This window comes from Schistocerca serialis, chromosome 4 (assembly GCF_023864345.2).
Source record: "Schistocerca serialis cubense isolate TAMUIC-IGC-003099 chromosome 4, iqSchSeri2.2, whole genome shotgun sequence".
NCBI classification, from domain to species: Eukaryota; Metazoa; Arthropoda; class Insecta; order Orthoptera; family Acrididae; genus Schistocerca; species Schistocerca serialis.
Genome location: NC_064641.1, coordinates 107,930,135 through 107,953,209, shown reverse-complemented (window position 1 = coordinate 107,953,209; position 23,075 = coordinate 107,930,135). Strand labels below are relative to the sequence as shown.

General features: G+C 41.3%; 1 protein-coding gene across 1 annotated transcript in view; it reads left to right on the top strand.

Moving 5' to 3' along the window:
• The window catches only part of LOC126473217 (uncharacterized), a 154,738-nt gene extending 141,918 nt beyond the window's left edge, over positions 1-12,820 (top strand). Inside the window, exons 12-13 of the mRNA XM_050100128.1 lie at positions 8,585-8,811; positions 11,558-12,820. Coding sequence (XP_049956085.1) covers positions 8,585-8,811; positions 11,558-12,660 — 1,330 coding nt within the window. The 3' untranslated portion in view covers positions 12,661-12,820. The remainder of the gene's footprint in view (positions 1-8,584; positions 8,812-11,557) is intronic.
• The last annotated feature ends 10,255 nt before the right edge of the window (positions 12,821-23,075 follow it).

Here is a 23,075-nt window from a genome sequence, read left to right as displayed (position 1 = left end):
AGCATTTCTCAAATCTCTCCATAAGTTTCATTTCTTCAGTAGTGTACTTGAAGTTCTTTCCTTCTATGCTACCCTTGGCAAACATATGAAGTTGTGTTGGTATCATTATTTGATCACTGTATGGCTGTTGCAGACTTGCTCGAGCTGCAAGTCATTTAAACGTTCCACCAACACCATCACTAGCTCCCTTCTCAGGCGAGGTGGCTGAAAAATGCCATCCAGCTTCAGTTTGGAAATCATCTTCATGATGACACAGGTTGATAAGGTTCTTCCTATTTTTATAATGAGCTGCTGCTCCATCAGAGAAATACTACATTTTTCTTGGTTTTCTACCGAATTTAACAGTCAGGAAGTCCATCAAGTACGATTGGAACAAATGCACAGCAACAGTGTCAAGTGTTAGGCATTCTGATATGATTACAAGACTTGTGTGCTCGAGATTGTTCCCATCCTTATAATAAGCGACAATGGGATGAATCGTTGCTTGCATGTTTGTCCGGTGACAGCCTTGAACTTCGTCCTGGATGACAAAGGAGTAATTCTCAGAAAAGTCACAGATCGCTAAGACCTTGCCTTCTTTAAGTTCATTTCTCAGTCTCTTTTGGAAGGTTGATTGTTGATTAGCAACAAATGAATGTCGTGTAAGCGATTTAAATTTACCAAAAAACAATCAATAAAGTTGTCAGATGATTTTATGATTGCTTCTAGAGATGTGTGATCAACGGAAACCCATTGCTGATAAGTTATATTATCAATATCATTAGTATTCAACAAATCTAGTAAATATGTCTTAAATGTTTCTGGGCCAGGGCAGAATTTACATTCACTGATTACATACAACTCTTGCAATGCAGTCTTTGTAAGTTTTTATTGGATTATCTTCATCCTTTGTCAGCTGAGGAATGTTTCATCCGGTCAGCATGAGTTTGAAGTTTTGATTGGTAGTACACACACAGACACAATGTGTACCACTGCTTCCAGCTAAAACACAATTTTTGGGATGTAGGTCTGCAAACTTCGAAGATCCAATGTCGAGTTGTGGATGGTAGTCTTTAAAGTTCGCGTAAATTTCTTTCAAATTACTTAAAATTAGCTGTTTTTGTACTTGCAGTTTTTCTCCGTTATCTCTCACAAGCACAAAATCTTTTTTCCCAGGCATTGCCCTGCTTATCTCATCAGAACAATAAAAGTTTCTAACAAAATCAGCAGTTTGATCAAGAGTCTTGTCAGGTTTTGGGTTTGGGGAAGACAAAATTCCCTTGGCCTTCACCAGATCTTTCACTCTTCAAGCCATGTAATGTGTTATGTTAAATTCATCTTGAAGCTTCTTAACACTCCAGCTTTTAGGTAAAATGGTAAGAATTTCCATCTGTTTACTTCGAGATGTACATGTACGAAATTTATCTTATAGCTGACTGATCATCTCAGATTCTGCATGATCATGTACCACCGCTTCTTTTTCAGAAGGAAGCAGTAATACCTTTGTTTGAATTGTTGAAGTTAATTTAATTAGTTTTTCCTTAGGATAATTTGCTTCACAGAGTCATTTCTTCTTAATTGGCGATTCACCAACGGACTGCAAAGAAGCATTCAACCTTTCTAAGGCCTCACTTGCTGCAATGTCTTGTACGTCACTATCACATAAAACCTTTTCACTTTCTTGTTTCACCACAGAATACAGTATATCAGGGCTTCCCAACCTTTTCACCTGGCGGACCCCTTCTTCAGTTGAAAATCCATGGCGGACCCCTAGTCAGTCCAGGTGCCATGTTCCCTATGATTCCCCCCCTCGGAAGTATCAATAGTCTTTGGTTTAGAAATGAATGAACACAACTTGAAATTAACGATCCCATTGGAATTCTCACTGTATCCAGACGCTTACTAGTGGATTTACTCCCTAACACACTATAGCCTGATTAAAATTACTTGGTAATTGAAATTTCACACGATGGACCTGTCTTCCGCTAAGAGCAATCAATGTCACGTCCAAACTGTTCGCTGTTGACAAGCTGTCGCTTATGGTCTGTTCACTTCCACTATTTGGCTACTGTTATGTAAGGAGCATGCATATTTCGTAACAGTCGTGTGTGTGGGGGGGGGGGGGGGGTGAAATCCGAAGAAAAATGTTGTGAAGGCGATGGAGAAACTGCAGCCTTCTTCAATGTTCCTGACTTCAGCCACCAATCCATGTTAGAAGTAATAAACTGGTCAAAAATCGACTTATGAAGTAGGCAGTGCACTGCCAAAGCAAGTTAAACATTTAATGATGCCTGGGGCCACATACATGCCAGCGAGCGCTGTGACTGGTTGACAAAGTTCACTCCGCGCAAGCGTAAATGGTTTCAGCGCATCTAGCGCCGTGAGCCGGCGCACAAACAACCCCCGTATTGTTGCTATACAGTTGATCAGAGAAGCCGCATTCTCCGGCACTAAACTGTGTATACTTTCTCACTTGGGAACTGCAAAGGATGCTTGGGGATACGACCTTAAGCAAAAGTACACGTTTTTCACACGTAAAAGAAAATAGTGATGAATTTGATTTTCACATTTTTTATTCAATAATTTGTCATTATTTCACACGATTTGGTGAAAGGTGGCCGCGGACCCCCTAGAAAGAGCCAGCGCACCCCTAAGGGGTCCACGGACCACAAGTTGGGAAGCCCTGCAGTAGATCATCATCATTTTCTGTGCTAGACGTATCACAAATTTCTACTCGTGCAATATTTTTACAGCAGTTGTCACACACTTTTTGAATTAAAGTTAAGAAAGGTTATCTTGCTATCATCCATTGTGAAACAGGCCATAAGTTTTTCTTGTGGTTATTGTGGCCCTTTTCATTAAATGGATTACAGCACAAAGCTGAAATTTTAGGCATTTTGTATTTCTCAAGTGAACAAACTAATTAAAAAAAAAAGTTTTTGAAGTTGACTGCCCCAGCTTTCTATATTCAGTACTACACAATATTACTTCTCTATTCTTTCACTTCCTGAAAAAAAAAATTCGTTATGTTAATAGTATGCAAACATTAACTGGTTGTAGGCATACAAATTTACAGACTCTTGTGAGGTTTGTACAAAAGTACCTTTAAGCTGGATTCAAAACATATTTCAGAGTTAATCACATAATTTCACTACAGTTGCCTCGCAACAAAAGAATGTGTGGGTCACTTTCAACAATAGGTGAAAATTGCAGACAATATTAACCAGAGATAAAATACTGAATAGAATGCAGATAGTAACACCAAAGAATCATTTTATATATAATCCTTAAAATGAGAGATAGTTCCTTTTTTTTCCTTCTTTTTTCCCGTGGTTTTACAGCTATTAATAAATAGTTAGCACCAAAGTTTAATAAGCAGTTATTCATTTCAAAAGTACAATTGGTGGACCATGTAACAAAATCTAACACTGTAATATTTTCATGTTTAGCAAAATAATAGAAATTCACCTGAAACTTCCTGGCAGATTAAAACTGTGTGCCCGACCGAGACTCGAACTCGGGACCTTTGCCTTTCGCGGGCAAGTGCTCTACCAACTGAGCTACCGAAGCACGACTCACGCCCGGTACTCACAGCTTTACTTCTGCCAGTACCTCGTCTCCTACCTTCCAAACTTTACAGAAGCTCTCCTGCGAACCTTGCAGAACTAGCACTCCTGAAAGAAAGGATATTGCGGAGACATGGCTTAGCCACAGCCTGGGGGATGTTTCCAGAATGAGATTTTCACTCTGCAGCGGAGTGTGCGCTGATATGAAACTTCCTGGCAGATTAAAACTGTGTGCCCGACCGAGACTCGAACTCGGGACCTTTGCCTTTCGCGGGCAAGTGCTCTACCAACTGAGCTACCGAAGCACGACTCACGCCCGGTACTCACAGCTTTACTTCTGCCAGTACCTCGTCTCCTACCTTCCAAACTTTACAGAAGCTCTCCTGCGAACCTTGCAGAACTAGCACTCCTGAAAGAAAGGATATTGCGGAGACATGGCTTAGCCACAGCCTGGGGGATGTTTCCAGAATGAGATTTTCACTCTGCAGCGGAGTGTGCGCTGATATGAAACTTCCTGGCAGATTAAAACTGTGTGCCCGACCGAGACTCGAACTCGGGACCTTTGCCTTTCGCGGGCAAGTGCTCTACCAACTGAGCTACCGAAGCACGACTCACGCCCGGTACTCACAGCTTTACTTCTGCCAGTACCTCGTCTCCTACCTTCCAAACTTTACAGAAGCTCTCCTGCGAACCTTGCAGAACTAGCACTCCTGAAAGAAAGGATATTGCGGAGACATGGCTTAGCCACAGCCTGGGGGATGTTTCCAGAATGAGATTTTCACTCTGCAGCGGAGTGTGCGCTGATATGAAACTTCCGCAATATCCTTTCTTTCAGGAGTGCTAGTTCTGCAAGGTTCGCAGGAGAGCTTCTGTAAAGTTTGGAAGGTAGGAGACGAGGTACTGGCAGAAGTAAAGCTGTGAGTACCGGGCGTGAGTCGTGCTTCGGTAGCTCAGTTGGTAGAGCACTTGCCCGCGAAAGGCAAAGGTCCCGAGTTCGAGTCTCGGTCGGGCACACAGTTTTAATCTGCCAGGAAGTTTCATATCAGCGCACACTCCGCTGCAGAGTGAAAATCTCATTCTGGAAACATCCCCCAGGCTGTGGCTAAGCCATGTCTCCGCAATATCCTTTCTTTCAGGAGTGCTAGTTCTGCAAGGTTCGCAGGAGAGCTTCTGTAAAGTTTGGAAGGTAGGAGACGAGGTACTGGCAGAAGTAAAGCTGTGAGTACCGGGCGTGAGTCGTGCTTCGGTAGCTCAGTTGGTAGAGCACTTGCCCGCGAAAGGCAAAGGTCCCGAGTTCGAGTCTCGGTCGGGCACACAGTTTTAATCTGCCAGGAAGTTTCATATCAGCGCACACTCCGCTGCAGAGTGAAAATCTCATTCTGGAAACATCCCCCAGGCTGTGGCTAAGCCATGTCTCCGCAATATCCTTTCTTTCAGGAGTGCTAGTTCTGCAAGGTTCGCAGGAGAGCTTCTGTAAAGTTTGGAAGGTAGGAGACGAGGTACTGGCAGAAGTAAAGCTGTGAGTACCGGGCGTGAGTCGTGCTTCGGTAGCTCAGTTGGTAGAGCACTTGCCCGCGAAAGGCAAAGGTCCCGAGTTCGAGTCTCGGTCGGGCACACAGTTTTAATCTGCCAGGAAGTTTCATATCAGCGCACACTCCGCTGCAGAGTGAAAATCTCATTCTGGAGAAATTCACCTATCTGACTGTGATTTTGGTTAATCGTGGTAAACGTAAAATTGCTTTTGATAGTGATCCCATGCTCATCCCAAGTTGAAACTTTGAGAATATGTAGATGTAAAGTTTATCTTTCACATATATTTTTTTGAGAATTTTAAAAATACAGTTTTTCAAAATTCGATAAATTCAACAATGTTGTTTTTATAAACGATGTGTGTGTGTGTTGTCTGTGTATGTGCGGATGTGTGTGTGTGTGTGTGTGTGTGTGTGTGTGTGTGTGTGTGTGTGTGTGTATACCTGTCCTTTTTTCCCCCTAAGGTAAGTCTTTCCGCTCCCAGGATTGGAATGACTCCTTACCCTCTCTCTTAAAACCCACATCCTTTCGTCTTTCCTTCTCCTTCCCTCTTTCCTGACGACGCAATCGTTGGTTGCGAAAGCTTGAATTTTGTGTGTATGTTTGTATTTGTTTGTGTGTCTATTGACATGCCAGCGCTTTCGTTTGGTAAGTCACTTCATCTTTGTTTTTTATATATATTAAACTAATGATGTTTGGTATCATATAAAAGCTCTTTTAAAGAGCTTTCCAGTGAAGTAAATTTTATTGTTCTAGCTTAATTAGAACATGAGTTATAAAGAAAACAACATTGTTCAGCGGGTCAAAAATTTGTCAGTTTTTCAATTTTTGAAAGTCCATTTCATTAGAAAAATGTGAAAAAATTAATTTGTGGCACTATTTATGAGTACTATAGGCATACTTAATTTCATTTAAATCCAAGAGGGTAAGGTTGAAAACGATGGTTTCATTTGTTGATTTGATGTCGAATGACCCAGACTGGCAATGGCAAGGAAAGCGTTTCTGAAGAAGAGAAATTTGTTAATGCTGAGTATAGATTTGTCAGGAAGTCTTCTCTTACAGTATTTGTGTGGAGTGTAGCCATGTATGGAAGTGAAACATGGACGATAAATAGCTTAGACAAGAGGAGAATAGAAGCTTTCGAAATGTGGTGCTACAGAAGAATCCTGACGATTAGATTGGTAGATCACGTAACTAATGAGGAGGTACTGAAATGCTATTGAGAGAAGGGAAATTTGTGACACAACTTGACTAGAAGGAGGGATCAGTTGTTAGGACATGTTCTGGGGCGTCAGGGGATCACCAATTTAGCTTTGGAGGGCAGTGCAGAGGGTAAAAATCGTAGAGGGAGACCAAGAGATGAATACGCTAAGCAGATTCGGAAGGACTAGGTTGCAGTAGGTACTGGGAGATGAAGCAGCTTGCACAGAATAGAGTATTATGGAAAGCTGCATCAAACCAGTCTCTGGACTGAAGACCACATCAACAGCAAAACTAGTCAATAAAATTCCTCTGGGTTTGTGACTGTATTGTCATTATGATCCAAACTTTGGTAGTTTTTACATACTGACAATGCGGTTACAAACCCAGAAGAATTTTATTGATTGTGACAATGACTGTGGAAGCATATATTTATATCCATAAACCTAGTAAGTTGAGCTTCACCATATGTACAAAAGTCTCCAGTATTGAGCATATGTGTATTATTGAGTCAGTCATGAGTTTAGTAAGTTAATATTTGATTTGTAATGAATAGTAATTTTGACAAAGTTATGAGGATATACCGCCCAAAAAATCCACATCAGTTCCACATGTTAATAGGTGTTGAAGGCCAAAAAGAAAATTTGTGTCAGCAAAATTGTGGTTTTGTTATGTTCGAATAGGAATATGTTCCACAGTAATATACGATGAGTGTCAAGCATAGACTTTGGTGGGTTTTGGGTGACTCAAATAATATTAATTCCATTTTTTTTATAATTATGTCATCATGTTAAATACTTGTGAAGTAGTAGAATAATAGTGTTGTTGATTTTAAATTACCTATTGCGCTTTTAAAATACTTATAACTACGAATGGAAAATGCAAATTACTGTAACTAGTCACATGCATGGTTCTTTTAAGAGTTTTTGATTACCATTACTCCATCAGGTGGATTTATTCCAGTTAGTAATAGGTGATTTGAATATTCAGCTTTGTGGGCAACCTATAGCACTGCCATTTATTGGCCTGAGGCTGCTTTTCGAGACATATTTGCATTATGCTCTGTTTCTAGTATAAAATACAGATAGGCTAATAGTAATAAAATAATGTGTATTTTCATTTGATATCAGTTCTAGTTAAGCTTAACCTAAAATATTCAGATGTATGTAATTTGAGGATATTAGTTGCCTCGGAAATTCCTACTCCAAACAAGCATCATCAAACGAAATAATAATTTTATGACAAATGTTGACATTGTGAAAAATGGTAGAAAAGCTAAAGGTAAGTTTTAAGTTCTGTCAGTGATTTACATACAGTGAAATACTGTCACACTCCACAGGCCAACCACAGCCACGTGTTAGCTCTTAAAGCTGTATATTGCCTCAGAAGCCTTAACGTGTGCTGGTAATTCATGTCCATGATTTATCTTGTTTGCTCTTCCAGGAACTGTGAACGAAAGAGGAAATTTTAAGAATTAACCCCTATTGTATCTAAGATTTTACTTTCACCTGAAATATATTTCTACCCTCTTCCAATTTGAGTTCAGGCATTGTATTTTTAACAGTTCCTTGTCACCATCACTGTTGCTATTGCTTTGTACAGATTAAATGTCATTACCACTATCTGTATACCAACTGTTTTCCATGTCACAAGATATTTGTGAAACACTAACCAAAATTCAGGGAAGTGCAAAATTAACCCTGTGGCTTATAGTGTCCACTACAGTGGACAGCTGTTAATGGACACTTCTTTGGCATTTTCAGTCAGTCCTGAGGATGCAAATGCACCCAGTTCACTGCAGTGTGTACTCCCTACCAGTGTTGTGTCCTTCATGCATTTGCAGCCTCATGACTGATTGATAACACCAGAGAATTGACCATTAAAAGTTGACCACTGCAGTGAAATTCATGCACTACAGGGTTTAAGACACTGAATTTCTTCCAGCTCCTGAAGAAACTATTCACTTTGTATGTGAAAATATTCCTGCTTCCACAACAGTACACCTGTACTCAGCGCACACACACAAAAACATTATTAGTGTATGAATGTATGCTATCCTGAGTATATTTGTTAAATCCAGTTGTCTGTTAATAAAATTTATTACATATGGAGCAACAGTAGTGTAAGTGATTGTTTTGCTTAATTTCTATGTGAAATTTTGTTTTTAAAAGAAAGGAACCATCTGAAATTACAATGACATTACATCTTTTTTGTTGCATGGCTTTGGCAGAAAAGTGTAGTTTCTCAAGTATAAAATATAAAAATTTGTATATTTTATTTAGGATGTTAACATGGAAAGTTTCCTACAGGTTTCATCCATCACTGAAGCTAACACGCAGGTTTTATCCACACACACACAATATGGATGGCTTTTTTGTTGCAAAGTTAAAGAAGTTTTCTAATGTAATTCCAAAACCAAAGGATGAAGATGAAGGTGTTAATGGTGACCAAGTGAATGATGAACCTGCAAATGAGGAATCAGTAGAAGAAAGCGACAAAGTTGCTGTAGAGAACATTCAAGGGAAAGAGAGGAAAGGTGTGTAACTTACCGACTTGATTCAATTGCCTCTGCCTCATAGGTCCTGTAGAATTTCTGATTTTATGTTCTCCCTAAGGTTATTAACTATGATGAACTGCTACTAAAAGACATACTCACACTGTAGAATTTGGTTTTCATTCCTCTTCTCATTTATCAACAAACAGTTTTGTCAATCAGTTAACAACACAAATGCAGAGAATGTTTGATCAGTTGACAAGTAATATTATTACAATTAATGTTATTCAACAGAATAACTGCTACGTGTTGTGAGACTCGTTGCGAACTCTACCAGACTGAGACATATTAACTACACATGTTAAGTACAAACTTTACCCAGCTGTTCTTCGTTTGAGTAGTGGCCACAGCTGACTAAGTCTTTGTGTGTGATGCCTGTTTATAGACACCCATATTATAAAAATTACAAATTGGTAAATACTAAGCTACTCCATTTTAGATTTTAACATAAAAAACAGAAAAATTAAAAAGGACGGTATTATGAAAAGATAGATTGCGACTTGCCAAGGAGCGGAGATGTTGAGTTGCCGATTGGCACAACAAAAGACTACTAATCGCTTCAGCTTTCTGCTAGAAAGCCTTTGTCTGAAATAGACAGCATATACACAAACATTTGTGCAAACACAGCTCACACACTCATGAGTAGCCTCTGGCTGCCAATGCCAGACCACAGTGTGAGCTGAGTTTGCACGAATGTTTGTGTGTATGTTGTCTATTTCAGAAGAAGGCTTTCAGGCCATAAGTTTACATGGTTAATAATCTTTTTGTGGTGCCTGTCTGTGAATTAATATCTCCACTATATGGTGAGTAACAGTCTATCCTTCATAAAATATTGTCATTGTTCCATCCTGGATTTCCCAATGTAAAATTAAAAAGGATGAAGATTCAATAGCCATTGAAGTAAGTGGCACTAGCAGCTGTATACGAGGTGTGCTGATAAAGAAACCCGAATGGTTGCTGTGCGCATTGCCAGCTTTGTCAATGACAAAGAGAAGAGTGTAGGAGTAACCTTGGAACTCTCACTGACATGCGTACAGAATTTCACAGTGCTGTGGGGTTTAATCTGGCTGTGAGTCGTCTTAGAAACGGGTCATGTGTCTGGGCTCCGTCGGAATTATGCTATGCTCTACAGTGGAACAAGGTGTTAATGTCAAATTCCTTACAAAACTTGGAAAATCCACCACAGAAACATGTGATTTGATTTCATGGTGATCAGTGTCTATCTCATAAGCAAGTTTTCGAGTGGGTTAAGAGGTTCAAGGATGGTAGGGAAGACGTCGAAGATGATCTGAAATCGGGAAGTCCTTCCACCTTGGAAACTGTAGAGAATTGGTGGAAGTGAGCAGAATTGTTAGAGTAGACAGCTGCCTGAGCATTTGAGCAATTTCAGAACTAGCCCGCAATCAGTAAGGAAACCATTTAGCTGATTTTGGATGATCTGGGCATGACAAAGGTTTGTGCTAAAGTGGTGCCAAGAATCCTCACAAACAAGCGAAAGCAACATTGAGTAGACTGCTGTACTGACACTCTTGAAAACATTGCAAATGACTACCTCAGCAAAGTAATTACTTGTGATGAAACATAAATATTCCAATACAATCCAGAGACTGACAGTCCGTGCATTGGAAGAGTCCTTAATCCCTTAAGAAGAAGAAGAAGAAGAAGAAGAAGAAGAAGAAGAAAGCACTTGTGAGCAAATCAAAATTCAGAGCAATGACAATTGTTTTTTTCGATGTCTGAGGGGTTATCTACATTGATTGGGTGCCTAAGGTCATACTGCCAATCAAGCATATTATGTAATGGTTCTTGGAACCCTCCATGAAGGTGCGTAACGGGGAAGATCAGATCCGTGGAAGAATTTCTCATGCATTCTTCATTAGGATGTGATGTTTATGAAGAGCTTCTTTTGGCACAAAAACAACATTCCAGTGAAGGAACATTCATCATATTCATTTGACCTGGCATTGTGTGACTTCTTTCTCATCCCAAGACTGAAAGGAACCAGGTTCAAGTCTGTGGATGCCGTGATGAGAAAGTGACAAGCCTCCTCAACAGCATAACAGAAAAATTCTTGTAGAACAGATTCCAACCATAGAAAATTCACATGGAGCGGTACACGGATCGGGAAGGAGACTACATTGTAGGTGAAAACAGTTGTTGTGTAAGGTTTTTAAATAGAGTTACAGCATGAGTGGTTTCTTTATTGCCACACCTCGTAAGTAGGCATTGGCACTGTTTTATGGGAGAGCAGTTTTAATGTGCATGAGGATTATCAGTCTGCCTAGAAGTTTCTAGAAAGTTAATTCTTCTAGTTGGAATAATTAACATTGGACTATGAGAATTTTTAACACAAATTGTGAAGTATAAAGTTTTTTTGGAAAAATAAAATGTTGGGTGAAGAGAAGAGAATAAGGGCTTTTAAATGACCTACGTCAATCAACAAACCATTTTTAGCAGTATTGAATTTTGAGATTCATGTAGTTTGCAGTTATAGCAAATCACAACATTTCTTTGAATAAAATGTTTTTGTGCAAATTAAATGTGCTATTGCCATCAGCAATTGTTATAGTGTGAGTAATAAAGTTTGATGAAATACTCCTTGAATAAGAATTAAGTTATTTCATATAATAGTTGTATATGTACTACTAATGAAAAGGGGTCGGAGGAAAAAATTACATCAGGAGTGGTATAAGAACAAACAGAATAATTCCACATTGCTTTGTTACAGGTAAAAGTTTACAAGTGGAAACAGGCCCAGAGGAAAGTGTAACTCCGGATGTTAAAAGTCCAGCAAATAAGAGGAAGAAGAAAAAGAGGAAAAGTGAAAGTTCGCAAACAGAAACCAGTCCAGAGAAAAGTGTAACTGAAGATGTTAAAAGTCCAGCGAAGAAGAGGAAGGTGACAGAGGAAGGAAGTGGAAGTTCACAAGTGGAAACAAGTCCAGAGAAAAGTGTAACAGAAGATGTTAAAAGTCCAACAAAGAGGAAGAAAAGACACAAGAAAAAGAAAAAAGCTATGGTGGTTGAAAATAGTGAAACATCTCATGTTTTGACATCACCAAATAGTGTAAGTACTTCAGATACAAATTCAGCACAGGCAAAAGGCAAAGCGAGCAAGAGAAAACTAGAGCAGGCGCACACAGGGGACGAAGCGTCAACCCCTAAAGAGAAACGTTCAGATGCTGCTAAGAATGGAATTCCCTCTGGTCTGAGTAAAAATCAGAAGAAAAGGCACAGAAAGAAACTAATGAAACAGAAATTAGCATCTGGTGGCCAGGAAGTAACAGTAACTGCTAATGGGAAGGCATCAGGTGGGACACAGGAGAAACAACCACAGAGCCTTACGATGAAAGAAAATCACCGAGACAGCAACGAGAAAAATGTTTCGCTATCTAAGGACCTAAACATATCAACATTTTCAGATATGCAGTTGTCAAAAAAGGCAAGACGGCGTCAAAAGAAAAAAGCAGAAATGGTTGGTGAGAAACCTGGTGGTGATACTTCAGTACAGCCAGTAGATACTTCTGTAGGGCCAGTAGCTGTTCATGGAGAAAAGAAGAAAAAGAAGAAGAAGAAGAAGAAGAAACTATCCAGTGGCAGCCCAACTGAATCGACAGGGCATGCTGTACCACAGAGAGTATGGGAAAGTGGTGACGTAGGTCAGTTAGTGACAAGTGAAGAATTGCAGTTTTCCAAAGCAAATAAGCCACAGGTGAAAGCTTCGAAGATAAAGGAGAAACTTGTGGGTAAACATGTCTCGTTCAAGATGTCAGTTGCCAACAAGAGATTAAAAAAGCAGAAGAAAAAGGTAAAATCCTCAGTTGGCCTGTGACCAGTGTACAAGAATAGACTCCTTTATTGCTGATGAACAGAAGGTGCTATTTGTGTGTAGAGAAGACTGTGGAGTGCTGCACCTGCTGACAGGGTGGCTTTTGTTATCACTTCTTTGGAAAAGAAGATAAGAGTGGCTATTAAACTGTCTTGTTTTTTTATTCTGATGTTTGAATCTTAATGTTCCATCTTCTTCCCTTTCCCCAAAGTAAGGTGTGCATGCTTGTTTATTTATTTGTATCTGTATCCAGAAGAGTTGAAGCATAGAATGGCAGTGGTAGTGTGTGTTTATCTACGGAAAAATATGTATTCATGATGCTGAACCAAATACCTTAATATATCAAAAAAATTTACTGTGTCTTAACATATGCTGTGTTAAATACTGTTGCTGTCGTAGAATTGACGATTGATTTGACATTAATTGTTGTAACAGTTATGGGAGCAGGAAACAGAGGTAAACACTTTTGTTTGTTGTTGTCTTCAGTCCAAAGACTGGTTTGAAGCAGCTTTTCACACTATTCTACCTTGTTAATGTCTCATCATCTTCGAATAACTAGCTGCTAGGCCTTCCTTTACATTTTTACTCCCATAATTTTCCACTGTTACCAATTTCCAGTTTTGTTAATGTTTGTCATATAATCTCTTTTCAAGACACAGTCCATCCTGTTCAACTAATCTTGCAAGTCTTTTCCTGTCTCTGATGGATTTACATTGTCATCAGAACACCTGAATGTTTTATTTCTTCTGCCTGAACTATAATTCCATTTCCAAATTTCTCCAGATTTCCCTTGCTAGTTGCTCAGTCTACAGATTGTATAACGCGTAGCTTAGGCAAACCCCTGTCTAACTCCCTTTCGAGCTGCTGCTTCCCTTTCATGTCCTTTGACTTTTACAACTGCAATCTGGTTTCTGTAAAAGTTGGAAATAACTTTTCACTCTCTGTATTACATATATGCTGCCTTCAAAATTTTAGTGTGTGTAGACCAATCGGCATTATCAAAAGCTTTCTCTGAACTTACGACTTAGTACAATTGTAGGTTTGCTTTTCTTCAGCCCACCCTGTGAAATAAGACTTAGTGTCAGTATAGCCCCCACATGAACTATATTTCTCCGGAACCCAAACTGATCTTCCCTGAGGTAAACTTCTACCAGTTTTTCCATTCTTACATAAATAATTTATGGCAGTGTTTTGTAACAATGCCTTATTAAACTTACGATACTGTTCACACCTGTAAGCACCAGCCTTATTTGGTATTGTAGTCATTACATTCTTCTTGAAGTCAGGTATTTCCCTGTCATACATCTTGCACACCGGGCGGAATAATTTTGTCATGACTGGCTCTCCCAAGAATCTCAGTAATAACAAGGGAATATGTTCTAGTCCAGAGGCCTCTCCTCAGCTTATGTCTTTCAGTGCTTTGTCAAATTCTTCTTGTAGTACCATAACTTCTCTCACATCTTTGCCTACTGTTTCTGCTGTTTCTCTGATATTGTCCTGAAGTTTTTCCGCCTTTTCAGTGTGTGTATAAACAAAGATCATGAGACTTACCAAACAAAAGCACTGGCAGGTCGATAGACACACAAACACGAACATACACACAAAATTCAAGCTTTCGCAACAAACGGTTGCTTCATCAGGAAAGAGGGAAGGAGAGGGAAAGGCGAAAGGATGTGGGTTTTAAGGGAGAGGGTAAGGAGTCATTCCAATCCCGGGAGCGGAAAGACTTACCTTAGGGGGAAAAAGGACAGGTATACACTCGCGCTCGAGCGCGCGCGCCCACACACACACACACACACACACACACACACACACACACACACACACACACCCATCCGCACATACACAGGCACAAGCAGACATGAAAATGGAATGACTCCTTACCCTCTCCCTTAAAACCCACATCCTTTCGTCTTTCCCTCTCCTTCCCTCTTTCCTGATGAAGCAACCGTTTGTTGCGAAAGCTTGAATTTTGTGTGTGTTTGTGTTTGTTTTTATGTCTATAGACATGCCAGCGCTTTCGTTTGGTAAGTCACATCATCTTTGTTTGTTTGTATATTTATATTCCTTCTGCATATCCACTTTCCATTCTTTGCTTTGTAGTGGTTTACCAACTAAGCTCGCTCGTGATATTGATACAGCTGCTTTTCTTATCTCAAAAGGCCTCTTTAATTTACTTATAGTAGCTTCTGTATTACCCCTAGTCATGTATGTTTTTAGTCTTGCAATTGACTTCTAGCCGTTCCTGCTTAGCAAGTTTGCATTTCCTATCAACTTCACTTTTTAGAAGTCTATATGCTCTTTCACCTGCCTCATATGCTGACTTTGTTTATTGTCTTTTATGAATGAAATTCAGTATCTGTTGTATTATCCAATGATTTTTCATATGCATTGTCTTTTTACCTCTGTGATCTCCAGCTGTCTTTACTATTTCATCTCCCCAAAACTACTCGTTAGTCTTCTATTGTATTTCTTTCCCCTGTTTCAGTTACACATCGCCTAATGTTCACTCTGAAACCCAGCCCAGCATTCTTGGTTCGTTCCAGTTTATCCAGGACCCATCTTAAATTCCCACAGCCTTAAAATTTCTTGTTTAAATTATAAATTATGGTGGTACATCTACATATATACTCCGCCAGCCACTGAGCGGTGTGTGGCGGAGGGCACAATTCGCGCCAGTAATATCCCCCCCTCTGTTCCACTCGTGGATTGTGCGAGGGAAAAACGACTGTCTGAACGCCTCAGTATGAGCTCTAATTTCCCTTATCTTTGACTGGTGATCATTGCGTGATATGAAAGTTGGTGGTAATAATATATGCTCTACATCCTCTGCGAAGATCGAGTTTCGGAATTTAGTGAGCAGCCCCTTCCATTTGGCGCATCGTCTGTCTGCAAGTGTGTCCCACGTCAAACTTTCCATGAGATTTGTAGTGCTCTTGCGATGGTTAAATGTACCACTCACGATTCTTGCTGCTCTTCTTTGGACCTCCTCAGTCTCTTGAATCAGACCCAACTGATAAGGATCCCATACAAATGAACAATACTCTTAAGACCAGATGAACTAACATATTGTAAGCAATTTCATTTGTTGAAGGACTGTATCACTTAAGGGTTCTACCAATGAACTGCAATCTAGAGTTCGCCTTGCCTGATCATTCCATTTGAGATCATTTTGAATAGTCACACCCAGATACTTAACGGATATTACCGCTCCCAAAGACTGGGCATTCATTTTGTACTCATACATTAATGGGGGTTTTCTCCTTGTTATACGCAGTAGGTTACACTTACTAATATTGAGAGACAACTGCCAGTCATTACACCAAGCATTTATTTTCTGCAAATCCTTGTAGATTTGTTCACAACTTTCATGTGATACTACTTTCCTGTTGACTACTGCATCATCAGCAAATAGTCTAATGCTGCTGTCAATACCATCAACCAGATCGTTTATGTAAATCATAAAAAGTATTACGCTGTCCTGGGGCACACCTGAAGTTACACTTGTTTCTGTTGAAGTCACCCCATTCAGGACGAGATACTGCTCTCTGTCTGTTAGAAAACTTTCTATCCAACCATATATGTCATCGGATAGACCCAAAGCACACACTTTTTGTAGCAGGCAATAGTGCGGAACTGAGTTGAATGCATTTCGCAAGCTGAGAAATATGGCATCAACCTGGGAGCTGGTATCTAGAACCTATTGTATATCATGCACAAAGAAGCCCAGCTGTGTCTCACATGACCGCCGTTTCCTGAAACCGTGCTGGTTTCTGCAGATGAGCTTTTCAGTCTACAAAGGTCATGTCTGAACACAAAATATATTCCATTATTCTACAACAAATCTATATCAGTGAAATTGGCCAATAATTATGTGCATCCGATTTGATCCCCTTTTTATAGATTGCTATGACGTAGGCCTTCTTCCAGTCCCGTGGAACTTTCCACTGTTCCAATGATGATGCCAGGCGCTGGTCGGGGCGCGTCGTGTGCAAGTGCCGTAAGTAGGCTAGATTGCGTTGGCCGTGCCGTAAGTAGGCTAGATTGCGTTGTCCGTCGCGTACCGGTGTTGCTAAGCACAACACGTAGTTCCGCGCCCAACTGCGGGAGGCAGCAGCACACGGGAACAACACGGCCGTCATCTGTGTGCGCGCAAGCATACTGTGTGGTCGACTGCAGTGCGAAGCCGGGCCGCATTGCGCAGTACCAACCGGCCCTCGCGGGCATGACCACCTATCCCGCGATCAGCCGCGCACTAGCGGCGTATCACTCCTCACACATCGCACTCGCGTATTGCTTTGAGGACATTTGTTTCCCCTACTGGCCATGTGACGGCGCAATGCCCTAACGGCAACTGAGCAGTCTCCACCAAAACACAGCAACCCTGGATTGAGTGTGGCAACTTAGTGGTGCATGCACCACACCGACATCAACAAGAGGGCCATCTGGAAGGGCAAACACCAGCTGCAAAGTGTCGCCGGTAGGCATGGCGTCTGGAGCCCATGAGTACGCGGTCATGTCCCCCAGCCAAAAAATCGCCGCGATTGATGAGATCCTGAACGAGATCGGTGCAGAACTAAAGCTAAACATATGTCGGCAAGTGTACTACAAACTGTTAGAAACAAAATATTTCCCCTCGCGTTTCAATTAACGTACGCTCAGGCAAAAGTAGATCTGCTAAAGGAACAAAACAAAGACCTGCTTGAATTACAGTGCTCAGCAAATCCGGTCAAGGATTTACACATCGAGGCACTCGGTGAACAAATTAGTAAACTTCAGGAGGAAACTCTAGACTTGCCGACATAAATCAGGAGCTCAGAGGTCAGGATAGGGAACTGACACAGTTACAGAACAGGCTCAACAACAAGCCAAAACCCTAACCTACGCTGCGGCCTTATCCACCGACCCAAAAGAACACAGACGAATAGAGGTAGCCAAGGAAAAACAGGCAACCACCCTATTCATCAAGTTTACAAGTAACAAAGATACCAAAGCGGTAAAACAAACATTGATGCAACACATCAATCCTAGGTGTGACAACCTGCGCATAAAATCAATCCGGAGCATGAAAACAGCAGTCATAGTCGAGGCAGCTACACAAGAAGACTGCCACAAAATAATTGAAAGACATAGACAACATTGCTTGTGAAGGACCTAGAAAGCTAAAGCCCTTAGTCGCGGTCTACCGGGTGTCCGACACGATCTCGGACAAAGAATTCCTGGAGTGCCTGTACGAGCAAAACCTAAGTGACGACTTTTAGAAGGACGATTTTGACACAGAGGTCAAAATTCGATTTCGCACAGGTCCAAAGGGCAGGGGCTACAATCACCAGGTCCTCGAAGTCACGCCTAAACTATACTTGTACCTGACCAAAAAGGGCAAAGTCTACATAGACTTATCAGTCACTAACCGTTAGGGACTACACCGCTGGAAGCCAGTGCTACAACTGTTATGATATTGGGCACACAACAAAAGGGTGCACTGAACAAGGCATGACATGCTCAAGGTGTGGTAAAAAGGGCCATAAGCGTGCTGAGTGCTGAGCAAAAGAGCCCATTGACTGCATCCCCTGTCATAACAGAAACTCTAGGTCTAACAAAAGCAAGGGTGGTGCCTGCCAAACGTACAAACAATTTCTAGACCACCTAATTGACAGCACTGATTATGGCAACTAATCATCTCTTAGGGTCGATCGACGAGATACAGGCACCAATTCCATTGCAGACTCACTCATACAAGTCACCTTCGACCATAAACTGCAACCACCATCATGCTATAACTTGGCGTAAGAGGCAAAAGCTACTACCTGACCACTACCCCAATGACGGCCACATCCCAGGTTTGGCACACAATACAAACCTGGAAGACAGTCATTACGCAACTATCGAATTTTAGACGACCTTACATTAACAGGACAAATGCCACCAGAAGCAGCCAAATTAAGAGACAAATCTTGTACTGGATAACATTCCACATGACACTCATGAACAGAATTGACGAACTTGAAGACTAATTAATGACAACAAACACTACATCCTTAGACCACGGCAACGACAACCAAGGCGACCATGACAAACATGACCAATCACAGCAACAGCACATAAGTGCAATGCCGAGGAGCGAAAATTACACATCTACTCCAGCTCGACGCCGCACTTATGACATCAAAAAATGCGAAGGGCGCATAAAGCCTATCAAATTCATACAAGGAGAGACCTTAAACCCTACAGCAACGGACATACCAATCACCCAAAGCAACAAGACTGGCACACAGAAGAAGGACCAAGATACTGTCAACATCCAACACACTGTGCAACGAAAGGAAAATGTGTCACACTGACACACCCTCAGAAGACGATGACGACATATACTGCTGCCCTTATGCCAATGAATGTAGCATACGTAATCAGCAAACCAATATGACCACCCCTGAGCAGTCCAAAGTGCCACCATACAAGATTGTGACGAAAAAATTAAGAGCCCACTAGTTCTGGGACCGCTACGACAGGATGGATGGTGTGATGACCAAAGGCTGGAGAAGCACAGCAGAGTACCTGCTTGGCAAATTCCTTCCTGAAGACATCACCACTACAGACACACCAGAACAAGCTGCACTGAAATGAGAACTCAACACAGTTTGCACTACACCAACCGTCACCTGTCCGTTTGCGCAGGAAGAGGTGGCAATAGCGATCTCAGAACTCAAAAATAAGAAAGCGCCTGGACCAGACGGCATCCACTGAGGTACTAAAACAAATTGCACTGCAGATCACCCCGTTACCTTACAACACTGCTGAACGACGCATTAAGACTGGGCCGAGTGCCTGCAGTGTGGAAAGCCTCAAAGGTGGTCATCATCAAAAAAGCACCAGACAAAGACCCCTCAGAACCGAAATCATACAGACCTACGTCTCATTGACACACCTGCCAAAACACAGGAAAAACTACACTACGGGGACTGACACACCACACCAATACGGCTTTCAGGAAGGAAAGTCAATTGATGACACAATTAATAGAGCACTACAACTTGTACACAAGACACCTGCAAAATATATACTAGCCATCATGATAGACATTTCAGGCGCATTTGATAATCTATGGTGGCCGGCTCTTTTTAAGAGGCTGACACCTGCAGGTGCCTGAATCTCTGTACAACAGTCTCGTAGACTACTGCAGGGACAGAACGGTCGCTTGGCACGTGGATGACTGGAAAGTAATCAAACGTATTACAAAAGGTTGCCCACAAGGGTTGATCTGTGGCCCTTTCTTCTGGGACATAATGATAAAACTGCTCCTACAATTACTTAAGGTGCACAATATGACAGATGGAGTTGTCGCTTACGCTGACGACCTGCTTGTGGCAGTGTCGGCGAACAACCGTGCCCAGCTAGAAGACAGCCAATGAAACACTTAGAACAATAACACAATGGTGTACAGACAACAAGCTCAAGGTAGCTGAAAACAAAACAATATACACATTGTTAAAGAGTATCCTCCACAGGAACCCAATAGTCAAAATCGGGGACACAAAGATCAAAAGTCACACATACGAATATGTACAGACAAAGCAGAAAAATACTACACAAACTGGCAAGGCTAAACTCTGAACAGTACAGACTACCACTGTCAGTTACACGGACATATGGACATATCATTAAGCTTTCTTCGAGTCAGTACTATGCTTCGCCAGCAGCACGTAGGCCCATAGACTAAGTCTCTCCACCAACAGAACAGCCGTATGTCGTGGGTAAAGAAGTGTCCTGCTTCGACTAACGGGGGGCCTTCAACACAAAATCAGTCGATGCACTGTGTATCGTGATGGAATATTCCCAAATAGACATAAGATACCATGCGGCAATGTACTATCTTAAGATGGGGAGACTAGACCAGGTTCGGCAGTGGATACCTGGCAGAGCGAGTGGACAACAGCGATAAGGGCCGACGAGTCTACAACTTCTTCCCTGATATCAGAGAACGACTAAAATTAAAGCATATCGATCCTAGCTGTGGTATGGTACACTTTCTGACAGGCCACGGCCCTTGTCCCTCGCACCTGAGCCGCGTGAGTCTGCAACAGACTACTAGATGCACATGTGAGGAAGAAGGTTCCTCAGAACAGACTGTCCTTTTCTGCAAGCAACGCACATACACAAGACGCACACTACACCATCAGAACACTCAAAATGAACTGTTTGCTGTCTTACGCGACCCGAACCTATGCGATAGACTTAACAACTAGTACTACATTAGTTTAAGCGTGTTAGCATAGACAAGGAAATGTGTGTGGTGGCCGGCGTCTTGAAGGTCATTCCAAGACCCTGGCCGCCACCCACATATTAGGTAGTGGGAAATTCTCAACCTATATACTTTCCTAATCTTCCTTTTTACCTCTTCTTAAATACTAAATAAGATTATTTTTCAAATAAAAGCTGCACAACGAAAGACAAAAATGTGCATATACCACAAAAAGCCCGCCTCCACGTGGCGGGACACGGGAAACGGTGTGAGTGGGATCGGGAGGTGACATATTAGCCACTCCGGGCCCTGAACCCAGCTACTGCGGCCAAGTGGCATAATACAACCCACCATAAGCAATTAGAGGGTGGGTCTGTAAACAAAAGCAGCAAGTGGAAAAAAAAGTGTTCCAATGATCTCTGATAGATAAGATTGGTGCTATATTTGTAGCATAGTCAACATATAATCTTGTGGGTATAATGTCTGGGCCAGATGCCTTCCTGGCGTCTAAGGATCTTAACTGTTTTACAATCCCAGATACACTAAACACTATGTCTGCCATCTTTGTGTTTATTCAATAAATGAAAGGGGGAATGTTGCTGCAGTCCTCTACCGTAAAAGATTTTTTGAAAGCTAGGTTTAGAATTTTGGCCTTCTGTTTATCATCATCCGTTACATTACCCATACTGGCAGCAAGAGGAGGTATTGAATTATTTGTAGCGTTCATAGATTATACGTACGACCAAAATTTTTGGGGGTTGTTTTTAGAATCGGCAGATAAAATATTGCTTTCAAATTCGTTAAAAGAATCTCTCATTGACCTTTTGACAGCTGCTTTCATTTCACATAATTTCTGTTTGTCAGCGGGACAATGACTACATTTAAAACGCCTGTGCAAAATTCTCTGCTTTCTCAGCAACTTCCTAATATGTTTGTTTACCAAGGTGGATCTGTTCCCTCTCCTATATTTTTGTTAGGCTCATACTTTTCTAACACGTGGTGGACAATACCTTTAAATTCCGACCAAAGATGCTCAATATCTTTGGGTCCCACGGTGAATGCTTGGACATGACTATGAGGATATTCATTAATGACACTTTTATTTGCTTTCCCAAAACAAGAGAACTCTATGCTGTGTTTTTTTTCCTACATGTTCCACTGACATAGAAACCACGACGACATTATGATCGCTAATACCTTCTTCTAGATTAAATTCCTCAAAAAGATTAGGTCTGTTTGTCGCCAAGATATCTAATATGTTCCCATCTCGAGTTGGTTTTCTAACCAATTGCTCAAGGTTGTATGTTGAGAGGGCTGCTAGAATAGCTTCACTCAAGTCTTTTGTTTCTGCCCCCTGTGATAAATGTGTAATTTTCCCAGTCAATGGATGCTAGATTAAAGTCTCCACCTATAACTAATGGATAATTTGGATATTTATTTCCTGTGTGCTCAAGACTTTCCCTGAAACGTTCTGTGATGTTTGTTGCTGATGCTGGTGGTCTATAAAAACATCATAATACAATGGTCAATCCTTGTCTGATTGACAGCTTTATCCAGACTATTTCACAGTCCAACCCAGTATCGATCTCAACTGCTTTTAAACAGCTTTTAACTGCAATGAACACACCACCTCCCATGGCATCAGCCCTATCCTTCCTAAACATTGTCCAATCAGAGTTCAAAATTTCACTGCTATTTATGTCTGGTTTCAACACCTAATACAATATTGGCATTGCTACTGTTTATTTTGGAGAGTAACTCGGGGATCTTGCTACAGACACTTCGACAATTTACTAACATGAGATGTAGCATATTTAAATCAGTTTACATCAGTTCCTGGAAATGTTTTAAACCAGGTTTCAGAATATCTGTCTTACCATTATATAATTTCCGGTTCCATGTGCATGGAGTGAGGGAAGGAAAGAGTGCTTAAATGCCTGTGTGTGTGTGTGTGTGTGTGTGTGTGTGCGCGCGCGCGCGCGCGCGCGCGCGCGCGCGCGCGCGCGCGTGCGTGCGCTGTAATTAGTGTAATATTATCTTCGTGATCCATTTGCAACTGATACTTGTTCCTGAAACTTCGTAAGTAGGCTTGTGTGTGTTGGCACCCATGTTCATAAATCTGCCATTTTAGATTTTTCACCATTTCTGTGACTCTCCTCCTTAGGCCAAATAAATCTGA